The following is a 22,315-nucleotide window of genomic DNA, read 5'->3' on the forward strand; positions in this document are numbered from 1 at the left end:
AGGCTTTCCGTAGACAATCTTTTATTACAAATTAAGCCAAGAGGTTTTTCTATTCCATCTTCATAACTAAACAAATCAATAGTTTTTTTTCAAGTCTAAACCTTAAACCATTTGACCAGGTTAACACTCACAATAGTATTTCAAAAATTTTTTTAAAATGATTTATGTTGTGCAAGCGGTTTTCTTCCAATAGGATTTCATTTCGATCCAGTTGTGCTGATGAATCCTATTGGAAGAAAACCGGTTCCACAACATAAATTATATTATAACTATAAATATTAAAAAAATTTTTGAAATACTATTGTGAGTGTTAACCTGGTCAAATGGTTTAAGGTTTAGACTTGGAAAAAATCTATTGATTTGTTTTCTTAATGATTGCTTTCTGTGTTAGGGAGGTCGCCCATTTGAGGAAGTGTCATAGTACCAGATCACCTCTTGAAGTTAGTTTTTCTCACTTTTGATCTTCATAACTACAAGTAAATCCATATTGCAAAATGAGTCATTATATTTTCTTTTTCTTTCTGACTTATCTATTGTTTTCTTTGTGCTTCCATTGTTACCACATGAATCTACGGAACCTAACCACTGATCCATAATCCATTCTTGTAACTGCTTTAAACTTTAGTCTAGGTTCCTTCAGAAACCAGTTGCTAGGCTACTCTGAAATCATATGCAAGCCGTAAGGTTACTTTTGGTCAGCACGTTACAGCAATGAATGCGTAACAATGCATCAATTTTTACGATTGGTTAATTGGTTATATTTTATCGTTCGACATTTCACACTGACGATTGCGGTCAATTGACATCATGACAAGACTACAACCTACTGGCACTAGACTAAATTAAACTATTTCATTACAACCCCAAAATTTCATTGTATCACCCCATTTGGGGTCGCGACCCATAGTTTGAGAAGCCCTGCTGGCTGCTCTATATCACATGTTTTCTCGTGTTTTCGATATTCATCTATTGCGAGTCGTATTCTTTCCATTTTTTCAGAATTTCTGCATCACTCATCAGTATCTGTCTGTTCTTATCCTTCACCATCTTTGCTTGGTACCGGTAGACATCTTGGAAGTCTTTATTCTCTTTTATTCGGCTATTCGAGTTACGTTTAAAAGTCCCTCTTCGTTTTCCAGGTTTTTGTACAGGTCTTTGTATGTCACACTCATTGTTTTCGCCACCGTTCACCTTGCTTCTTTGTTTGCAGTCTTGCATCCCAAGATAGTTAGATCACATCTGTTTAGGTCTCTTTCTTTCTTGCTATCTTTCTTTTTCGTAATAGCATTTTGCACCTCCTTATTCCACCTCCATATATCTTTTCCACCTCCATCCAATTACTTTCTGTGCAGTTTCTTTCATTGCTTCACTGAAAAACAACCAAGTCTTTTCTTTTCCACAAATGGCTTCCTTCACCTTCTTGGCACACTTTTTTCGGTAATCTTCTGAATTTAATTTCTATCAACGTATTTTCTGTATCTTCATCGCCTTTTGTCGATTTTTATATTGTAGTTCAGTTTTACATACCAACAGGTTATGTTGCTTTGCCACTGCCTCATTTGGTAGTCCATAGCAGTCTTATACTCTTGGCAGTTCACTTCTCTTGTACATGATGTAGTTGACTTATGAGTTTTTTCTTCCACTACTGTATGTTGAACGTTGGATGAATCTTTTGCAAAAGTATGTGTTGGTCACTGCCATGCTATTTGCCAGCGTGAAATCTACTAATTGACATGTGCTAAAATTTGGCTGATGTGCGTTCAACACCAGTGAAAGTTCCACTTCTCAAACATGTGATATGCTGAATAAACAAAATAAACTGTTAAAAGTTTGTGTATTTAAAGGTAATTAAAGGTCTCAGTCCATTTAGGCAGACAGATGGCGTAGATGAATTCATTGAATTAATACAGTGGTTCTCAACCTTTTTAACCTTGCGGCACCCTATCAAAGAGATAAATAGTTTGCGGCACCCTGGTAAAACTGGATCAATTTTATGAGGTTTCTGCATTTCAAATAACTGTATGAAATAACAGAATGAGTTGTACAGTAGCCTATAGCGCGGGTAAATAAAGGTATTTATTCAAAAGTTAGTGTGAAATTCGGGCATGACTTCTTGCACAAAGGCCCTTAATATTTGGAGGCACATTCGATAAAGCCACTCGCATTTCTTCCTCGACTATAAGCAGTCGTTCTCGTTTTTTTAGTTTTTATGTTCGTTAATACAGAAAATCCACTTTCACATAGGTATGTCGTGGAAAACTGCAGCAAAAGCACAATAGCTTTCTTCCAAACGCAAGGTTATATATTCATTTTGAATTTTTATCCAGAACTCGTCGAGAGGCATCTGCTTGTGCATAAGCTTAAAATTTCCATTGTTACGAATGTCAATTAATTCTTCTTCTTCTTCTTTAAGATTCAAAACAATATGAGAGTCCAGTAAAAATGGATTTCTCGGTATCTTCACAAAATAAAATCATGAAACCTTGCAATAATGATGCGTTTTAAACGTTTTTATGGAAAGAACAACAACGAGTTAAAATCTCTTTCACACTGTTTTTCCTGGTTGAGAAAACAAAGGCTTACCGCGGATTATCAACCTACCGCCAGCGACTTCCCCACTAAGCGACTCTCCAGAAAGGAAAGGAGCAGGGAATAACTGGGAGACGCCAAACTTAATACGCACTGAAACCCGGTTAGAAATAAATAAATTTCGCTCTTAACGGGTTAAAGTTAAAATAAAGAATGAGCCGCAGTATTGCAATATCTCAATATCTCGCGGCACCCTTGAGCATTGCAATTGGCACCCCAGGGTGCCGCGGCACCCCGGTTGAGAACCACTGAATTAATACAAAGAAATCATTGCACACAATGCAACAAGTTTTTGCCTCACTTTACTCTTTATGATGAAATATGTGTTATTCAGCGTGCAGATAGCTGGATTTGCTTGTATTATGAAATTAATCTTTATTTTTCTGTGCAGATTTACCAAGACGGCCGCAATCAACAGTCTGTTCTTGATCAACATGAGAAGGCTCTTGAGCAAACAAAGAAGAAATTTGAAAAAGAGTGGAAGGAATGTGAAAGAGCTCAAGCTTATTTTGAAAAACTTAATGCAGATGGAAATGTCACAAAAGCGGATGTTGAAAAGGTAAAATGTCTGAAAAGCCTCAACACGAAAAAAATGACAATGTAAAAAAAAAACAATGTACTCTTGTAAAGAAAAAGGGCGTTGAACGTTTAGTGTTAGTAGATAAACTTTGAAGAATTGAGTTCAAGTTACCAGACTTCAATAAAATTAGAGATGTACCGATACCAATATTTTGGCCGATACCGATATTTTGGCCGATACTTTGGTGTTACAAAAAGAAGCAATTTTGGTATTTGCAAGTAATTATATCAAATGCTAAGCTTTAGCCTATTTGCATAAAACTATTAAAAAAAGCTATAAGCATAAGAGCAAAATAAACTGCAACAAAAACAACCTTTTTCAATGGGGATGACATCTCAATCAAACTAGTCAAAATGCAATGCCCTATATTATTAGAGATGTACCGATATATCGGTATCGTTACATTGTTTTTTTTTACATATATCGGTATCGGTGATATCGGTCATTTTTTGAGTATTGGTATCAGCAAAATTTGGCCGATACTGTTAACGATACTAAAAGGCGTTTGCTGCGGATTTTCTACAGAAGCAATGATATAGATTTTTTAAAGTTGTAACTAACGTCACATTGATGTAGAAAAATAACAACATGTTCAAATTTTTGATATGTCACAGTTCCATGACTTCTTGCGCGCACCTTTCAACATTGGTTGCTTACAGTGATTCATTCACTTAAACAAAACGTTTTGTTTCAGCAGTTTTGCGTTGTTTGATTCTTAAGTTGTAAAGGAGACTCAATTTCTCCAATATTTATCATTTATATTTCTTTTTCACTCTCTGCAGAGCAGGGGCGCAACTAGGGGGGCTGTCTAGTCGGCATGACAGCCCCCTTTAAGATTTGCAACTTCAAGAAGAGGAACGACTAACTAGACTGAGACTTACGTACTACCTAACGTGTGTCCGTTCAAGCTACGTCCTATGCATACCAAACTTGTTTCACGCTCAAGTCGCATAAACCGCAATACAAAATATTAACAGACTGTCATTTATTCACGCAATATGATGTCATAAAAACAAAATGGCTTGGGAAACCGGCTCAGCTTTACGCTTACAACGGCATGAAAAAGAAGCTTTGCAAAGCCATCATTTTAACAAGTTCTCATTCTCAGGTTCAATCGTTTTCTTCTTCTTTCCTTTGTTATCTCAAAACAACACGCGCGCACACACGTAAGGGACCTCTGTTAATCACATGCAGAAACGGATTGGCGTGCACGACGCAGTGACTTGCAGGCGTTTTGCGGGCGGCGGAGCATTTTTTCAATTTTTTTTATAATTTTTTTCCTTTCTCCGTATTATTTCCGAATCCAATTACCCGATAAAAAGCGGTTTTTAGATTCGATTCTGGATGGATTCGAATCTTAAGGATTTGAAATTCTACTTTGGGTATCCCTACTTAGGATGCAACCTTATTAACCCACAAAACGAAACTGCAGCTGGCTTTAGGCTAGTCTGATTTGTAATCTTCGTATAGTCGCAACTTTACACATTCTTAAACCAATTTTATAATTTTGGTATCAAAAAGACGGCAATTAAATTTTCTTTACAATCCAGGCCCTAAGCTAGTGTGGACTGCTTTTTAAAATGTGGGCTTGGAGAGCAAACAATTTGCTGTCTACTTTCGAAAGCGCGGGAAACTTTTTTGAGAGAGTAACAAGCGCGGACAGAGCGAAAACGGTCGCTTTGCACGTCACAGAATTGGATCATTGCGCTGTCAAATTACATTAGGCTAATATTCTAACAATCTAACTGTGATATATCCACTTCTACAAATAATTGTTAGTTTTCTCTTTCGTTGCCGACCCCCTTTGATTTTTTCTAGTTGCGCCGCTGCTGCAGAGTATAAAACTTGTAAAAGTTTTTCATCCATACGACGTCATGAATGAAATTATATCTCAAATCGGCATAATGACGTGACATCATCTAAACATTTTATGGAATGATGAATTAACAAATTCGATCGTGGGGCACTCCAGACGAAATGGCCTGTTTCGGCGGGTCCAATTTGGCTAGTCCGATTCGGCGAGTGCCCTATTGGACGAGAGCCCTTTTCGGCGTGAGCCCTTTTCGGCGAGTTCCCTATTCGGCAATTTTTAAAAATTTTGTTTTAAAATTATCTGGTCATCATCAGTCGTTATCTCCGCCTGCGGCAGATTGCCCATCAACATGACTTATTTGCTTCCAAGAGTGGCGATTTTGAGCCAACTCGCCCAGTGTCGTCAAACCATTGGTTGACATATTATTCCATGTGATTTCACAAGCCGTACTGCTTCCATGCTGGCTCATGGCAGGTTGGAAGAGAGTGATTTGATTTTGTGACACCATCACTAGGAGATTGTCGTACTGGACTAGAGGGCTCTCCTGCCCTGGTCGAGGGACTACGTTTTGTCTGGCCTCTACCTTTCGACCAAACTGGCCTGGATGTCCCTACTCGCAATTATCGGGTACCGTAGCCTAATTATCATTGTCGTTTTAGGGGTTGGAGTTAGAGGTTAGGGTTGGGGGTTAGGGTTGAGGTTAGGAATAGAGGTTGGGGTTAGGGTCTTATTTCAACGTTTAGCGACGTTAAAACGATGTAAAAGCGGCAATGATAACACAGGCCAACAAAAAAGATACAAAATTTTGTGTTTGCAATGTAAGATGTGATTTGGGGTATATTGAGGTTGCTGCTTTCAAAAATCACATCAGATTTTACCCATCACATCAGGTTTTTGAGATTTGTGCATGATATTTTTTCTCATAATATTGGCTTTTTGGCCGAATTTTCTCTTACTGTTACCGTTTTATAAAGACCTTATGAGCCAATAATGTTTGAAAATTTGTCATATTCATGGAAATGATTTTAATTTGTAACATTTGGAGATGTATGATGACACCATGACCATTGGAGTGACCGACCTACCTTCAGAAGGTACACTAGTCTGAAGCCCCCCTAGCTAGATGGTCCACTGGTCGAAAGAGTCACCTAGACCATCTGGCTAGTGGACCATCTGTCTATGGTAGACCATCCAACTTATGTACCTTCTGAGAACTGTCCATAAACCACCCCTTACAGGCAGGGTTACATTTACTTTCGCCTGAATGCTTAGTACTATTCTACTTTTTGATATATCATCATCATCATAATCCATCGTCGGTTTGTTCCCCACTAGTGGGGGTGGCCGATTGTTTCCGCGCAGCAATTGTTTTAACCCCTTTTCTCCATTTCACCCTGTCCCTTGCATCTTCCTCCTTCAGTCCGACTTTTTTAAATTCATCCTTCACTTGTTGTTTCCACGTTCTTCTTGGACGACCGCGTTTCCTCTTCCCATCCACCTTTAGATCTAGTGCCTTTCTAAGAAAACTTCCTTCCTCCCTCCTTATCACATGTCCATACCATCTTACTCCATTTGCCCTTGCCAGTTGGTCTATGGTCTCTCTCATCTCTAGCATATCCAACAATTCTTCAGTCCTTTTTTCCCTTCTCGTTTTCACCCCACACATTGCTCTCACCATTGACCTTTCCGTTCTTCTCAGGATTGCCATTTCACTCTCTCTCAATATCCATGTCTCGCTACCATATAGCATTGCAGGCCGCACACAGCTCCGATATACTTTCCCTTTCATCCTTAGTGAGAATTTTCTGCCATACAACATTTCCCCACATTCCCTGAACTTTGCCCAGCCCAATCTTGCCCTTGTCACCGCTGCTTCACATCCACCACTTCCATTTATCCGATCACCCAGATAACAGAAGTCTGTCACTGTTTCGATGCCATGGTAGAACTCATCATCATGGCCTTCCACTTCATTCCTTTACTGCATTTCCCACAAACAAAACACTTCGCCAATCTTGTTGCGGCTCTCTTGACATTAGCACATCTTGCATGTACCCACTTTCCACATTCCTTGCATTGCATTGAATTTCTCATCACTCTCTTGCCACATATTCCACAGGGATCTACTTTGCTCTCAACAACTGTTCCTTCTGCTCCACTCACCATCACTTTTGTTTTTTCAAGATTCACCTTCATACCCTTGGTTTCAAATGCTTCTTTCCATTTCTCAAACTTTCTCTCCAGTCCTTCCATACTATTACTTGTCAAGACCAGGTTGTCTGCGTACAAAATTTCACTCAATAAGCCCTCCCTCACTCCTTCAGTTACAACGTCGACCACAATAGCAAATATCAGAGGTGACGAAACTGATCCTTGGTGTACACCAACCTTCACAAAAAACTCGTTTGAATAATTTGATCCAACTCTCACTTTTGTTCTTGCATCCTCATACATAGACATCACAGCTCTCACTAATACCTCTAGTATACCTCTTTTCCTCATTGCCCACTCCATCACTTTCCTTGGTACTCTGTCAAATGCCTTTTCTAAGTCGACGAAACACATATATAGTTTTCTCTGCTTCTCTCGGTATTCCTCCTGCATTCTTCTCAATATAAACAGAGCATCCACTGTACTTTTTCCTGGCATAAATCCAAACTGCATATCATTTAATTTCACCAATGTTCTCAACCTCTTTTCTAGTATTCGCTCCACAATTTTGATTCCATGCTCTAGTAGTTTTACACCTCTATATGCACTGCAACTTTTCACATCTCCTTTTCTCTTGAACAATGGAACAAGAGTACTATGCTTCCACTCCTCCGGCATTCCCTCTCCATCTAATACCCTTTGGCTAAGTTGTAGCATTACTTCAATTCCCAACTCTCCACTTGCTTTTATCATCTCTACGCTCACTTCTGATGGACCGGCTGCTTTATGCAGTTTCATTTGCCCCATTGCCTCCACCACTTCATCACGAGTAACCTTTCCCACTGGACCTCTGTCATATGATCCCATGCATTCTCCTTATTCATAACGTTTTCCATATGTTCCTTCCACACTTCTCCTCTGCTTTCCGGGCTGAAATGCAACTTCCCATCTCCACTCCTTATACATCTTCCCCCTACAATATCATTCCCATCCTTTTTCATTTGCTTTATGAGTCTGAATACTTTGTTTTGGCTTTCCCCCATTTTATTAAGTTCCTCCTCAGCACCATTCTTCATTGCTCTTGCAACAACCCTCTTTGCCTTCTTTTTCATACTCTTGTACTTCTTTTTATTCTCTTCTGACCCATTTTTGCGCCACTGCTTGTATGCATCTCTTTTCTGTGAAATCGCATGCTTCACCTCTTCATCCCACCACCATGTGTCTCCACGATCCCTCCTCACTTTCTTTTTCCCACATATTTCATCACATGCTACTAGGACACCTTTCTGAAATGAAGCCCACAAGTCCTGCGCACTCATGTTTACCAGCTCTTTTGCTCTTTTCACAAACTTAATTCTCGTTTCTTTTTCCTCCAGTTTCCACACATTTCTCACAAAAACTCGTTCTTTCTTCACAATTTTCTTCACTTTTTTCATATTTAAGTCTCCTACTACTAGTCTATGCTGCAACTCCCACGGAATTATTTTCACATTCTTCAAGTACTTTCTCTGTTCCTGCCCAACCACAATAAAATCAATTTCCGACTCATGTCCTCCTGAGCTGTAAGTCACCTTCCTTTTCTCTTTCTTTTTAAACCATGTGTTGGCAATACAAAGTTTCTTTTCATCACAAAATTCAAGTAGCATTCTTCCTTCCATGTTTCTCTCCCCAAAACCATACCCTCCATGAATGCCCTCGAACCCATTTGCTTGTTTTCCAACATGTCCATTAAAATCTCCTAATCCAAACACCAACTTTTTTGAACTCCGTAAATCCCATTCCTCTGCCAAAACATCATAAAAACTTTCCTTTTCTAAGTAATCCCTACCACTTTGAGGTGCATATGCACAGATTAGCCTCACTACCTCCTCTTCAAAAGCAAGTACCATTGTCATCACTCTGTCACTCCTTCTTCTAACTTCTATTACTTTCTCACACAATTCCTCTTTTACCAAGAAACCAACACCACCGATTCCTGTGTTATTTCCTGACCACCATAACTTATATCTCCTCCCATTGACACCTAAAAACCGCCCTGACTGTCCCCTCCATCTTACTTCCTCTAGGCAACATATATCCACCCTTCTTTTTTTTAGTTCTTCACATATTTCAGTTCCTTTACCACACAAACTTCCCACATTCCAGCATCCGATTCTAACACCATAATCTTTTTTCAATGTTTTTTTGTTTTCTCGGAACCCAGAGATTCTTCGCACCCCTTGCCCATCTAAGGGCTGCTGGGGACTAGGGGCCATTTTTAGCTTTTGCTGCATTTAAATAATATTTTGGAGCAAAGATTTTCCAGCCGGATGCCCTTCCTGACGCTAACCACAGTTATTGGCGGTGGGCCTAGCCTTTACTTAAAAAAGTATTTCCTGCAAGGCAGCAGGATTTCTAACAAGTTTTAGCCAACCAGTCGAGGTTGTTGCCCATGAGGTGGGACGTGGACCCACTCGTTAGTTTGGTGTGTGATCAAGACCAGTGTTCCCCGAGACCCATGGTGTAACAATCCGTGGCGACTGCCCAGGGTTCAAAGGTGCTACTTGTACCACACACCTACCTCACCCTACCATATATAACATCGGTTTTATCTTTTTCGCTGAACGTGGAGATTTAAGCTTATGTGAAACTTGTCTATGACTCATTATTGTTTGAATTTTCATGTATTTAGATTTTTTCATATTAGCAAGGTGTTAATTCTGTTTGTGGTGTGAATAAATAGCAGAATGGTATCTTCAAAAAAGTGCGAAAATGACCCTGATGTTCTTTGTTACATATGTGGCAGTTATAGGCTACTGTTCCTAACCAAAGGCAAACCATAACAAGTTTGTGAAACAAGCATATCTTGCATACTTTAAAATTCGCCTGGGTGATCAGGACAAATCATGGGGTCCACACATGCTGCATGTAAAGCTTGTGTGGAAAACCTAAGACGATAGATCAATGGAAATCCTAAATCCACTCACAACATTCACAAAAATCATGCAAGCGAAAGTTTGTCCAGAGTAACGTTTCCCAAATGTGCATGTGAATTTCCTTTTTTCTGCAGAATTGAACCTATTTTTAAGTGTCTATTCTCTTCAATTTCTTCAATTATATTTTTCTTTGCTGGCGCAAACATAATAGCGAATGACATTACAAACACACAACTGTAGCACCAATAAAAGGAAAAGATGTCACAACCAAAAGATTTAAAATATGTATTGGAGATTTGCAAAGCCACCAAAACCTACTTCATAATACGAAAAAAATAACAATGTAGCCAACATACTAAATTGTAGATCAGGAGTCGATTTTACCAATTTTTACCAAAACAGCATTCAGATATCATAAAATCCTGATGTGATACAAAAAATCTGATGTGATTTTTGAATTCAGCACCCAAAACACGGTACACGACAACTGGGCGAGACAAAGTGGGCGATACCCACTTGGGCGAGACCAGGTGGGCGACGAGACAAGTGGGCGACGGACCAAGTGGGCGACGAGTCAAGTGGGCGACGAGTCAAGTGGGCGACGAGTCAAGTGGGCGACAAGCCAAGTGGGCGACGGACCAAGTGGGCGACGGACCAAGTGGGCGACAAGCCAAGTGGGCGACGAGCCAAATGGGCGACGGCCAAAGTGTAAAAGTCATATTTTATACTGACAAGCTTTAATAACGGTTAGGGAGCGTTCATAACTGACTTCAACTACTCTTTGGCCATTCGTTTGTCTCTTTTCTGAGGGGTTTCTCTTAAGAGTCTTAAGCTTCACGATAAACCCTGACGCCGCAAATTGCAAAAATAATGTGTCAAGATGATGTCACAATGCAAATTAACATCAAACAGCAAGCGCTATTACTAGACTACAAAAAATAATGAAAATGTTGCTTCCAATGCTTCGTGAAACTCAGCGTGAGAACTCTCATTGCCTCCCTTCCACAAATCAATCATTGTGTTTTAAAGTAAAAATTAAAAGTCATATTTTTTTTCCGAACGGCTAAACTTTCGCTTTCGTCGCCCACTTTGGCTGTCGCCCACTTGGCTCGTCGCCCACTTGGTCTGTCGCCCACTTGGCTCGTCGCCCACTTGGCTCGTCGCCCACTTGGCTCGTCGCCCACTTGACTCATCACCCACTTGGTCCGTCGCCCACTTGACTCGTCGCCCACCTGGTCTCGCCCAAGTGGGTATCGCCCACTTTGTCTCGCCCAGTTGTCGTGCACCGCCCAAAACATACCCTAGAATGACATTTACTATGCTGACACAAAAAGTGTTTTGGCTTGTGTAATAAATTAGGCTACGGTACCCAATAATTTTAAAACAAAATTTAAAAAAATCATCGAATAGGGAACTCGCTGAAAAGGGCTCTTGCCGAATAGGGCACTCGCCGAATCGGACTAGCCGAATTGGACTCGCCGAATCGGACTCGCCGAATAGTAGCAGACCCCACTCCAGAAGCAGAAATATTTAACTTGACATGAAAATCAGCCTGAGATGTTTGTTGTAGCCTAACATTCTAAATCGCAAAACTCACACTGCGCTGTCGTCAAGAGAGATGGTGGTGCATGATGACATATGCTACACCACACCAATTAACGTAACAGAAATACCGAAGAGCAAGTATCACTATAAAAAAAACACAAAAATGTGACGTAAATCGGCAACATCAAAAGACATAGATGTTCTTTGACTTGTCAGCAGCAAGTGATGATAACTGTGGCTGTGGGAGTTCGTTGCACAGCCTACTTTGACATTGTTTAAGCTTGATGACTTTATTACAACGAAAGGTGGAAATTAAATCACAAATTGTTAGAACCAGCTTACTAAAAACAACCAAGTTACATGGGTTTTTTAAACGTTTAGCAACGTAAAAACGATGCAAAATTATACATTTTTGCTACTTGGGTAGTCTTGACCTGGCAAAAGCTTCTCAACCAAATGACAAGTTGTGTGAGATCTGCAATGCTGTACGGAAGTGAGACATGGTGCTTACGGGAAAACGAATTGGCGATTTTAAGAAGAACTGAGAGAGCGATGGTGAGAGCAATGTGTGGTGTAAAGCTGATGGACAAAAGGAATACCGAAGAACTTATGAGCTTGCTTGGGTTGAATGAGAGTGTTGATAAGTTGGCAAAAGCGAATGGAGTGAGGTGGTATGGGCATGTTTTGAGAAGGGATGAAGATGATGTTTTGAGAAGAGCGCTGGAGTTGCGAGTGGAGGGTCGTAGAAAACAAGGAAGACCAAAGAAAACATGGAAAAAGCAAGTTGAGGAAGAAAGCAGCAAGGTGGGCTTGACAAGAGAGGACGCGCTAGACAGATCGATGTGGAGGCAGGGTGTGAAGACGATTGTGGCACTTGGAGGTGAATCCGGCCACCCTCGGTAACGGGGACATCACCGGATTAAAACTGGACTACTACTACTACTACATCAGGGTTAGGAACTTTAACATACTGTTATTCAATTGAACGAACCCGAACCACGAACCATCAGATGTTAGGTTATTCGTCCAATTGTGACCATTTCAGCATTCAGCCAGAGAGTTGATTATTACTTTAAACTTTTTTTGGTAATTACACAACAAACCAGAGCAAAACTAATTTGAAAACTCTACTCTATGCTGATGACACAGTTCTCTAATTGGCTCAAAAAACTACCAGCAACCTCCAGCCGATAATGAATAAAGAATTATGTAAACTCTACACTTGGCTTGATAACAATCAGTTGACACTCAACTTGAGTAAAACTAACTACATACTCTTTAACAATAAAAAGACTACACTCTCCGATATGCAAATAAAATTAAATGATACAATAATTAAAGAAGTTGACCACACGCGCTACTTAGGAATCACAATAGATAACAAACTCAACTGGAATAAACACATTGATAGCCTGTCGAAAAAACTATCCTCTTCTTCAGGCGTACTCAGCAAACTTAGAAAATTCACTACTAGAAAAGTTCTAATCAATATTTATTATAGCATTGTACACTCTCACCTACAATATGGAATTATCAACTGGGGATGCGCACCCACAAAATACTTGAATAGAATTCAGGTTAGACAAAATAAGATAATTAAAATCATTACAGGAGCATTTGAAATGAAAACTAAATTACTGCCACTCTATCAAGAAAATAAAATACTAACTGTTAATTCTACTTATAACCTAGAAATAAGCAAATTTATGTACAAATTTTATAATAATAAACTACCGGAAAACTTCAAAACTTTCTTTACACATGTATCATCTATTCATTCGTATAACACCCGACGTTCAAGTTCCAATTCACTTTATACTAAACTGGCAAATACCCAATTATTTCAAAAAAGTTTACAATGCATGGGAATCAAGGTATGGGACAGTTTACCTCAAAATATGAAAAAAAAACATGAACAAAGGCTTCAAATATTTCAGTAAAATTTGCAAAATACACTTCTTCAATAATCAAGAGCTATAAAAACGACATCCACTACCTGACTATGTTAATTGTTATTATTGTTTGTAGTATCTGTATTTGTTTTGTTTTTTCTGTTCTTCCTTCCTTCTTCTTTTTTGTGTCAATTTGCAACAATATTAACAACGCAATACTTTCATTTGTGTAACTATTTGAATGAGAGAGTGCAGACTCGACGACCTCCTACGCCTTCAGGGCTACGGTCTTTCGCACTCTCTCATTGGATGCACACTGTACGTTTTTGTTTTATGTGTGTTTCGGCGTTTCGCATCCAAACAAAAATAAAATGACCATCCATCCATCCAATAGCAATGGTGGGAAGTTGAATTTTTTCCTTTGTTCCGAGAAACACAACCTTGATGATGTCATGAACAGCGTAGCTTCTGATTGGTTGATGTTTTATGCTTCAATGGGATGTCAGTATGTTAAAGTGCCTACCGCCTTTAGGTTGCACATTACTTGTCGAATAGTTTTTGTACGACTACACAAATGACTTGGTTTACATTTTACATCCTATCTTCGATTATGATAATTTATTTGGAGAGTTTGCGCAAACCCTTTATTAATTTTTCAGAAACCCCAAATATGATGTAATGTTTCTTCCCTTATACCCCAGTCCTCAGTCACGGTGGCCTTTCATTACTAAAACCTACTATTATGACACAACAATGCGGTTGAGATTGGATTCTCAAATCTTTAATAAATTATGCCAATTCAAAGCTTTTTTTAATAGTTTTATGCAAATAAGGTAAAACTTAGCATTTGATATAATTCCTTGCAAATACCAAAATTGCTTCTTTTTGTAACACTAAAGTATCGGCCAAAATATCGGTATCGGCCTGAAAAAGTGATATTGGTGTCGGCCAAAATAATGGTATCGGTACATCTCTACCCTAAATCAGTCCACAGACTGTCTCATACTTGAACGCCCAGCAATTCAGCTTCAATGAGGATACCACACAGCCCACCAATGCAACCATGTCTTCATGGTTTGCCTAAATAAAAACAAACTGCTCAGATTTGTATTAGAACAACCTCATCCGAAACAACAAAAAGTACGACAATGCCAGTAAATCGTAAGTGGGTTATGTTGTAAAGTGACGAGAAAAACTACAACTGTCACCATAAACCAGTGTTTTTCAACCTTTTTTGAGCCATGAAACATTTTATGCATTAAAATAATGATCTTGCAAAACACCAAACGAAATTTTATAATTATGCAGAAAAATAAACAACACAACAACAATTTATTCACTTTCAGTTTTTCTTCGTGCGATATCTGAACTGGGCCTGTTTGGATGAGCACAAAGTTGATATTCGGGCAGGAATTGCAAAAAGACAAACTCAAAGTTCTTCTTCAACAATTCTCACATCTTACCATTTTTAACATTTATAACAGCCATTCTTGCAAAACTCGTCTCACCTAGATAAGTTAATAAAAATGCAAACAAAGTCAAAATTGCATCATATTAAGGACTGTGTTTTAACATGTTATTGCCAAAGCTGCACCTTGAACAAAATCTATTTATTTTGTCTGTGTCTGTCAGAAGATTTTGATTTCGGCCTTGTATTTGCATTCAACTTGGTACATCAATCATCGCATACCAGCAGCTTTGACTATTATCAAAGCATTTATCAGTTAAAAATACCTTTAGCTCATTTATATTCATAAACACGAGCTAAGGCTTTTTCTTATAACAACCACCTGACTTTCGTGTGAAGCATTAAAGTTGTGCATTCCGCTCCCATTTCTTCGCATGAAGCATTTTTAGTGGTCTTTAACAAAATTAACCATCCTCATCATGGTATCAATTAGGCCTACAGCAGCTAAATCTGCTGGCAAAGTTTTTGCAACCAAGGCTTCTCGGTGCAAAAAGCAGTGTGCAAGTATTACAGCTGGGTATTTCTACTTAACTCTGCTGACGAAACCTTTGTGACGTCTGACTATGGTTGCTGCTTCGACTGTACAGACACTTTTACAGTTCTTCCATTCAACTCCTTCTTGTTCAACATAATCTGATATAACACGAAACATTTCTTTCCCAGTTGTGTTTTCAGGCAGTTCCTTGAAAACCAAAAAGTTTCTCTGATAGAATCTTCATCCCCAGACTTATATTTGCCAAGAGGTGAGCAGGTCCACTGACGTCTTGCGACTCACCTGCAGAACACCGGCTAAAAATCACTGCTATCATCATCATCCATTTTGCTTCAAAGAAGCCTGGTCTTTGTCTCGAGACATTATGGTTGATCAGTTGTCTGTAGCGACTCTTCCATAAGCAAACAAAATGCTTTGTGGAGATCAAAGATAGGTGTCGATATAGGCAAACTCGAATGTATTTAAAAGATAGGAATTTTGCCATGACCAACTAAAAGTGTTGTTATTGGGGAAATGTTGATATAGGCGAATTCTACTGTAATCCGATACTACTTTTACAAGAGTTTAATTTACCATGGTTGAATCATTGAGGTGCTGGCGCTGCAGTGCTGCCCACTTGATGCAAAACAATTGACCATGGCTTCCAACCGCAGGATTATTTCATTACAGATTACATTATACCACAAGATTATTTGATGCAAATTATGTTTCATCCCTTGAGCATATCTTGCTTTCTACAGATATTTTTTTACCAAAATATGGAAGCCAATAGCTCTTAAATAGAATGTGGTGTTGTTGGGGACTGTTCAAAAGTAGTCATATGATGTTTTCAGAGGGATGCTAAAACCGTTTTATATAGGTGGTCACAGCGGAAAACTATAATATCTTTGTGGGAAAGTTGTAACATAAAATTCCCAGATGCTTTCGTCTGTATGCGATGACACCGAAAAAATACTCTCCTAAAAACGTCTTTTCACGAATTGTATTTCAAGAAAAAATAGCCACTGGCTGTCAAAAATGGGACGCAACGCGGTACGCCGCTAAAACTTGTCACCACAATACAAATTACTAGGATAAAAGACGGAAATTTCGTCTAGTTGGTAAGCACAAGCAAAACAGTTTTAATATTCGACCAACCTTCTAACGACCATTCTAAAATGACGAAACTGACTTGAGATATTTGAAATGCACGTAACCAGCTTCTGTGACGTAACAGTCATAAACATTGTGAAGCAATTTCCACAGGTTTTCAAAGAGATTGTGCAATGTTTTACTGGTGTTACGAAGTATGTTGCAATCTCTGCTCATTTTTTAATAATTTCCATGAATTAAGACGCCAGCTAGGTTAAGTAGACCTTAACGGTTTTATGTGATGTTTGATTTGGGGAACGATTGTTCGTAACTATAGGTTGTTGATAAACGTCAAAAAAGGAGAGTTAAGATGATAAAATGGCATTGTGCAACATAAGGACAGCCCTATACAAGAAAGCGGTAATAAGCCTACTACTGCAATTGATTTCAACAACTTGAGCATTTGCTCGGCTGTCACAAATGAAAAGAAAGTTAAGTGGAATCCTGACTATAGGAAACTTGTTTGAGGTATCTTATTGGTAGTCGAATACCGCGAACTACAGCCTGCACTTCACGGTCACATAAATCCAGATTAAGAAATGGCACAACTAAAACAAATCGTCCTGGCAGCATCTCCATCCAACGAAGCCTGAAGTCTAGCACAGTGGTTCTCAACCTTTTTACAGTCGAGGACCGGCAAAAATTTTAAAAAATGTTTGGCGGACCGGCAACCAAAGATCGCAGTGAATAGAATGAATATTTGTAACGTTTTGTTAACCAAAGTTGTCGTTGCGCACCATAATGCAAGGTGTTAGTATATGATTTGTATTCAAGAAGAAAATTGGAATAAAACGGCAATCAACTCAAACAGAAAAATGTCAATCCATTTACATACAAAATCAATGTCAGTGGAAAATTTGCTACTGTTACGCTGCCAGTAGCCTACGCGAGGAAAACGAGATATCAAAGAAGTTTCAAAAACAAATAGCTCTGTTTCGGGATTCAGGTGATTTCTTTGCTTTGTGTCTTTGCTATTTTAAAGCTAGAGATGAAAAAGAATTGTCGTTTCTAAATAGCTATTTGAAACAATTACCATCAAATCGATTGTTTTGAAAGTTAGGCACGAATTCGTTTGCAAGAGATAACCAGAAGTGTGACAATGATGTTTTTCGAATCTGGACTGCAAAGTAGAAGCACAACATATTGTAATTCAATCAGACTTTCTTTTTCATTAAGGTAGCATGTGTTGACATCATCGATGCATGGATTGTTTATCCAAAAGTTTTCATGTCGAGGATCTGCATGTTACGCAAAATGATTGTCAAATTGTCAGCCAACTCTTTCAAGTGTTGACTCACAATGCTCAGCACCTCTTTTTACTTTTTTTCACCACTCCATTTCACAAGCATTTTCCAAAGCAAATCGGCTCGTCTTCATTCCATTCCGAAACGCTATTTTCCGCATGGTCTTTGAAAAACAAGATCTTTGCTTTCTCAAACTCCGGTTCTGGCAAATTTTCATTGCAGGCCTGACTTTATCCCGGAACTTCAAATTTATCTAATTCCAAATTTTCGTCTCCAACGACTTTAAAATTTTTCAAAATCAAGGACCAAATTCCCCATTTGGTGATCTACTTCTGTGTTTCAAAACTTTTTGAAAACTACACGCAATTTGTCACAAAAACATTATCAATGGCACAGAATTAGGTCATCAAAAAGTTCGCCTTTATTAGCAAACAATTTTGCGTGGAGATATGTCAGTTTTACAGCTGTGCATGTCGATCACAATTTTACAATATGCTAATGACTCCACATTAAAATAAGCTTTGCAGAAAATAAAATCTTCTGCGGACTGGCAAAAAAATTACACGGACTGGCACCGGTCCGCGGACCGGCGGTTAAGAACCACTGGTCTAGCACAACAAGGAAGTGGCTTTTCTTTACGTAGGCCTGATTGCCATGGGCATTGGGCATGCTGCAAAAGCGATGATTACAATTATTATACCTGCCACCAGTTCACGCCATTGAAATGATGGTGAATTAACAGAAAAAAACGCACAATTACAAATCCCCATAAGGGCAATCGATCCTCTGGAACAATTACTTTAAAACTGTTGTAAAAGTAATGGGTAGTGCTGTTCAAATATGATTTTTGTTTCAACACAAACTTTTGCTTGATTTCGTTTCAACAATCTAAATAAATCCGTAATTAATACTTAATGCATTATAATGATAATTGTGACATTATCATATTCCAGTTAGCTTTTTCGTTTATTTGTAGCTCATATTTTTTTGCTTCAAGTAAGTGTTGGATAGCTTTTGCATCACAACAGTTGTTTAAAGTGTAACTGAAAAAGAAATGTGATGGGCAGTCAGCTAATATGGTATTCTATACATAAATATCTGCACAAATCAAGATATGCTCAAAGGGTCATTCCATGCCAAATGAGCAAATGGGTTACACCACATGTCATAGATTTTTTTGAAATTTAGCATACTTGTAGATGTCAAAGAAATATGAAGAATACAAAAAAAAAATTTGAAAAAGTTTAAATATTAGCAGAGTTATGGTCATTAGTAAAATCACCATTTTTGCCTGTTCCGTTTCAGTGATGTTGTCCAATTTCCTATAGTATTTCTAATTTCTTAACTTATGAACAAACAAAATGGCTGAAAATTGCTAGACAGACATTTTAAGATCCAAGGAAACTAAAAATGTAAATTAAAAAGTTGACAGAGAACTTCTTGATATGATTATAAAGGTTTCAACTTGCTACATGCACTTTTTGGAGGCCAAACTTTGAGGGCCTATAAAAAAAATGGGTATAAAATTTAAGAACTGAAATTCACATGTATTGGACTTATACCAATACTCTTTCATGTCAAATAAAAAAATTCAATTAATTTTGAATTAAGCAATTGGTTGAATTAATTGTTGAATTAAGCAACGTTGAATTTGCGTTCTTTCACTGTTATACGTTACGTGGCCCGCCTTCTGACCAAGACGTTTAATTTCTGATTGTCGCATTTGCCGCGTGCCGGGAGCCGTGGTTTCTGGAGAGTATTTGCCATTGTGTGTTGAGTTTCATTTCATTATCGAAAAAAGCAAGCTAGAGAAATGAATGTGTACCACGGATTTAAGTTGTCGTGTTAAAGCCATTGTAAGTTTATACAAAATCAGGTTTTTATCCCAACTCGCGCTCAATAAATCAAAAAACAACAAGAAACAATTGCAAGTATGATTCAGGCAGACCGAGGAGGGATTGTAGGTAGGCAGTGAGCACCTACTCATGTAACCAAAAATTTAAGAACTGAAATTCACATGTATTGGACTTATACCAATACACTTTCATGTCAAATAAAAAAATTGAATTAATTTTGATAACTACTATGATAAAAGCTAGATTTTCTGACTTGCAAATTTTGACTTTTTTTACACTCATTGTTCAAGATTTTTGTCTATGACATCACAATTTACATTATTGCTTGTGGATGACATCACAATGTACATATTGTTTGTCATAATGCAGCTCATGAAGGAATTGAATACTGGTAATACACTAAGGTTTAACGTTGTAGGCCATGCACTATAGTAGTTATCATATTATTAGTACTACATTAGTTTTACAATAACACAATTGTTATGGATTCATCACAGCATTATGACATTGGAAAAAAATAAGGTATTGTACCATAAAAATTCACTTTGCTAGAAGCATTGGGTTTTTGGACATTGGTGGACTTGCAGAAACAGATGAACAAGTTTATTATGAACCTTGACATTTCTCTTCTTCAAGCAGGTAGACGGGCTTTGAACACTTGAACAGTGGGAAAAGTATCTTTTCTGGTTGCAAGATCTGTGGAGCATGTTAGGAACAATACATTGCTAATAGGACAACCTAAAATTGAAATCACAGTTAAAAGAGTAATTAACTCAATAACTCTACAAGTTACCACTACTATGGTGCATGGCCTACTGCACTAAACCTTAGTGTATTACCAGTATTCAATTCATTCATGAGCTACATAACAATTGTTATGACAAACAATATGTACATTGTGATGTCATCAACAAGCAATAATGTAAATTGTGATGTCATAGACAAAAATCTTAAACAATGAGTGTAAAAAAGGTCAAAATTTGCAAGTCAGAAAATCTAACTTTTATCATAGTAGTTATCAAAATTAATTCAATTTTTTTATTTGACATGAAAGTGTATTGGTATAAGTCCAATACATGTGAATTTCAGTTCTTAAATTTTTGGTTACATGAGTAGGTGCTCACTGCCTACCTACAATCCCTCCTCGGTCTGCCTGAATCATACTTGCAATTGTTTCTTGTTGTTTTTTGATTTATTGAGCACGAGTTGGGATAAAAACCTGATTTTGTATAAACTTACAATGGCTTTAACACGACAACTTAAATCCGTGGTACACATTCATTTCTCTAGCTTGCTTTTTTCGATAATGAAATGAAACTCAACACACAATGGCAAATACTCTCCAGAAACCACGGCTCCCGGCACGCGGCAAATGCGACAATCAGAAATTAAACGTCTTGGTCAGAAGGCGGGCCACGTAACGTATAACAGTGAAAGAACGCAAATTCAACGTTGCTTAATTCAACCAACCAAGTTACAAAATCCATCACAATTTCAATTCTAATCAAGAGGGCAATCGACCCGCCGGAACATTGCGGCCCCTAATTATGGCACATACTTAAATAAAGGTTGAAGTAGAAGGGTCGATTCCCGACATGCAATACACAGAAAGTATGTACATTAAAACTACACAAAAACGGTGATTATCTTTTGATAGCAGTGCAAGGCACTTGGACACCCTGGCCACAATGGCCTGGCGAATAGCCTACTTACACGATTAACGATTAATATCTACGTTAGTTTCATGAGACACACACAGTAGAAAACAAATCAAAGGCACTACACAGTAACTAACTAGCTACTTATGATGACGCAAATCACTGAGATCGCTGGCGAATACTTACTTGATTACTATTTACATCATTTTCATGAAACACACAGTAGCAAACAAATCAAATGCATTACACAGTAACTAACTAGCTACTTATAATGAGGCCGATCACTGAGATCGCTGTAGAGCATACATTACTAGGACATGTTGTTGAGTTACGCATATTGGGGCCCTGCGGATGACACATAGAGATACGCAGGTTAAAAAACAGATTTGCGCGGTACATATCTACAATACACTACAAATTTAAATGAAAGGCAAGGGTGGTACAGATGTCTCCACGACACCCGCTAACAACCGACCAGGGCGGGGCCGGGTCCAGAACGCAGTCAAGCACCCCCCACAGGAGCAACGCACGATATATCCCTGAGGACCAGGTCCACTTTGACCTCACCCGATGCCTCATCCACCACTGAGACTGCCACCCTGACGCGCCTGACAATCGGTTTTCCTTTTCTAATTTGGGGGATGATCTCATGGACTCTCCCCAGACGGTACCTTCCTCTCTTAGTTATATCTTCTGGAGAACCAACCACCACTAATTGGCCAGGCTGTAGGTTTTCCACCAAACTGGCCCACTTTTTTCTACCCTGCAGGGAAGGTAAATAGAAAGAGATCCATTTCTCCCAGAAACTGTGAGATAGAGCCAGGTTGTACCTATAGTCTCTCCGTAACTCATCCCGGTCATAAGGATTTCCTACTGATGAAAATGGGCTCAAGAATGGGTTAAGGAGGGCGGCTGGGGTGATAACAGTAGAATCCTTAGGGTCATCACAGACAGGGACTAAAGGTCTTTCGTTGACTATT

The 22,315-nt window shown here is 38.6% G+C and overlaps 1 protein-coding gene across 1 annotated transcript in view; it reads left to right on the forward strand.

Moving 5' to 3' along the window:
- The window catches only part of LOC145774401 (formin-binding protein 1-like), a 148,960-nt gene that overhangs the window by 51,038 nt on the left and 75,607 nt on the right, over positions 1-22,315 (forward strand). The window contains exon 4 of the mRNA XM_082585650.1: positions 2,981-3,148. Coding sequence (XP_082441776.1) covers positions 2,981-3,148 — 168 coding nt within the window. The remainder of the gene's footprint in view (positions 1-2,980; positions 3,149-22,315) is intronic.

This window comes from Aplidium turbinatum, chromosome 7, assembly GCF_918807975.1.
Source record: "Aplidium turbinatum chromosome 7, kaAplTurb1.1, whole genome shotgun sequence".
In the NCBI taxonomy this organism is placed as follows: domain Eukaryota; kingdom Metazoa; phylum Chordata; class Ascidiacea; order Aplousobranchia; family Polyclinidae; genus Aplidium; species Aplidium turbinatum.